The 1610-nt window shown below is 34.5% G+C and overlaps 1 protein-coding gene across 1 annotated transcript in view; it reads right to left on the bottom strand.

The window, feature by feature from the left end:
* Window positions 1–1610, bottom strand: part of LOC107685809 (adenosylhomocysteinase B) — a 15905-nt gene that overhangs the window by 4701 nt on the left and 9594 nt on the right. The window contains exons 5-6 of the mRNA XM_016482537.1: window positions 1307–1419; window positions 915–1122 (exon numbers count right to left, since the gene is read on the bottom strand). Coding sequence (XP_016338023.1) covers window positions 915–1122; window positions 1307–1419 — 321 coding nt within the window. The remainder of the gene's footprint in view (window positions 1–914; window positions 1123–1306; window positions 1420–1610) is intronic.

Raw genomic sequence — 1610 nt, 5'->3', positions numbered from 1 at the left:
TTAAATGATTTTAGCAAATGGCTGCAATATAACAAAGAGTGAAAAATTTAAGGGGGTCTGAATACTTTCCGTACCCACTGTATATATATATATATATTCAGAAATTATTCTAATATGCTAATTTGCCACTCAAGAAACCTTTCTAATATATACATAGTGTAAGAGATTATTATTTATACTATTACTACTAATAAAGTAGGCTAAATAACAAATAAATATACATTTTATATACAAGCGTCAAAGACGAAAAGCAAAAGATGAAAAGCATCAAAGCAAAAAAAAAAAAAAAAAAAAGTTTAAAACACCTTTACATTTTTTTTTATTTATCCTCTTAAATCAGTTTTAATTTTATTTTTCAGGTCAAAAAATAATGACTATCACACATTTTACCATAAAAAAAAATCAGTGTAACAACAGTTATTATAACAAAAATCTTGTCAGGATTATTATTTGATGACATTAATAAGACTCCGTTTAAGGATCACAATGCAGCCCCCAAAAACTAATATTAAACTGTAATTTTAAATCTTTATCAGTCTTTGCCACTATCATTCAAACCACTAGGTTTTCCCATTTGTCAGCAAGAAGCTTTTAATAATTTAAAATATAATACAATTTAGTATGATCACTTTATTCTTTTATATATTTTAATAAGTACAGGTCAGAATAAGTATATGATTTCATTTTTACATTAATATATCTGTTATGCTGAATGACGATGAAACATTACTTCATATTTTATTCCCATATTTTGACATTTTATTCTGAAACATTAAAATAGACACTTTACTTGCATTTAATATGCTTTCTATATAAAATCAATTTTGTAAATTCAAATTGATGTAGACACCAAAATGGAGCGAGAAGGAAAGGAATGGAACACACACACACACACACACACACACAAAACATACCCTCCATAGCCGCCTGCAGAGCGTTGATGGGATCGATCTCTGTGACGATGACTCTGGCACCGAACCCTCGCAGGGCCTGAACGCAGCCCTTACCGACGTCACCGTACCCGGCCACCACTGCCACCTTACCGGCAATCATCACATCTGTGGCACGCTTGATGCCGTCAATCAAAGACTCACGGCAGCCGTACAGGTTGTCAAACTTACTCTGAAGGGAGTGGGAGAATAAGTCATTCTCAAATAAATACTTTCATTTACAACAGCCATATAATATTAGAACCAAGCATAAAGTGCTCACATTTGTCTGTGAACAAAACAGACCATGAAATGATGACAGCGAATAACCGGACAACACCACGTAATGATATTATATGCTGGTAATAAAAGGCTACCTTGGTAACGGAGTCGTTGACATTGATGGCAGGAACTTTCAGTTCCCCTTTCTTCAACATCTTGTAGAGGTTGTGAACTCCTGTGGTGGTCTCCTCAGAGATGCCCTTGATTCCTGAGAGAGAAACCACAATGCAAATGTTAAAGACCCAGAAAATCCTGCTCAGTGCATCTGTCTGGAAGGAATGTTGAACTTACTAGTAGGCCGATAAATTTTATTTTTGCATAGCCTAGCTTGACCCTCACTGGTGTGACTGACGTGACCGAATCAAATCCAAGACATTTCAAGCATCTACTTAGGGAAAG

This window comes from Sinocyclocheilus anshuiensis, unplaced genomic scaffold, assembly GCF_001515605.1.
Source record: "Sinocyclocheilus anshuiensis isolate Anshui unplaced genomic scaffold, SAMN03320099.WGS_v1.1 scaffold822, whole genome shotgun sequence".
Classification (NCBI taxonomy): Eukaryota; Metazoa; Chordata; class Actinopteri; order Cypriniformes; family Cyprinidae; genus Sinocyclocheilus; species Sinocyclocheilus anshuiensis.
The sequence above is the reverse complement of the archived record's forward strand: the minus strand, read 5'-3'. Positions and strand labels throughout refer to the sequence as shown.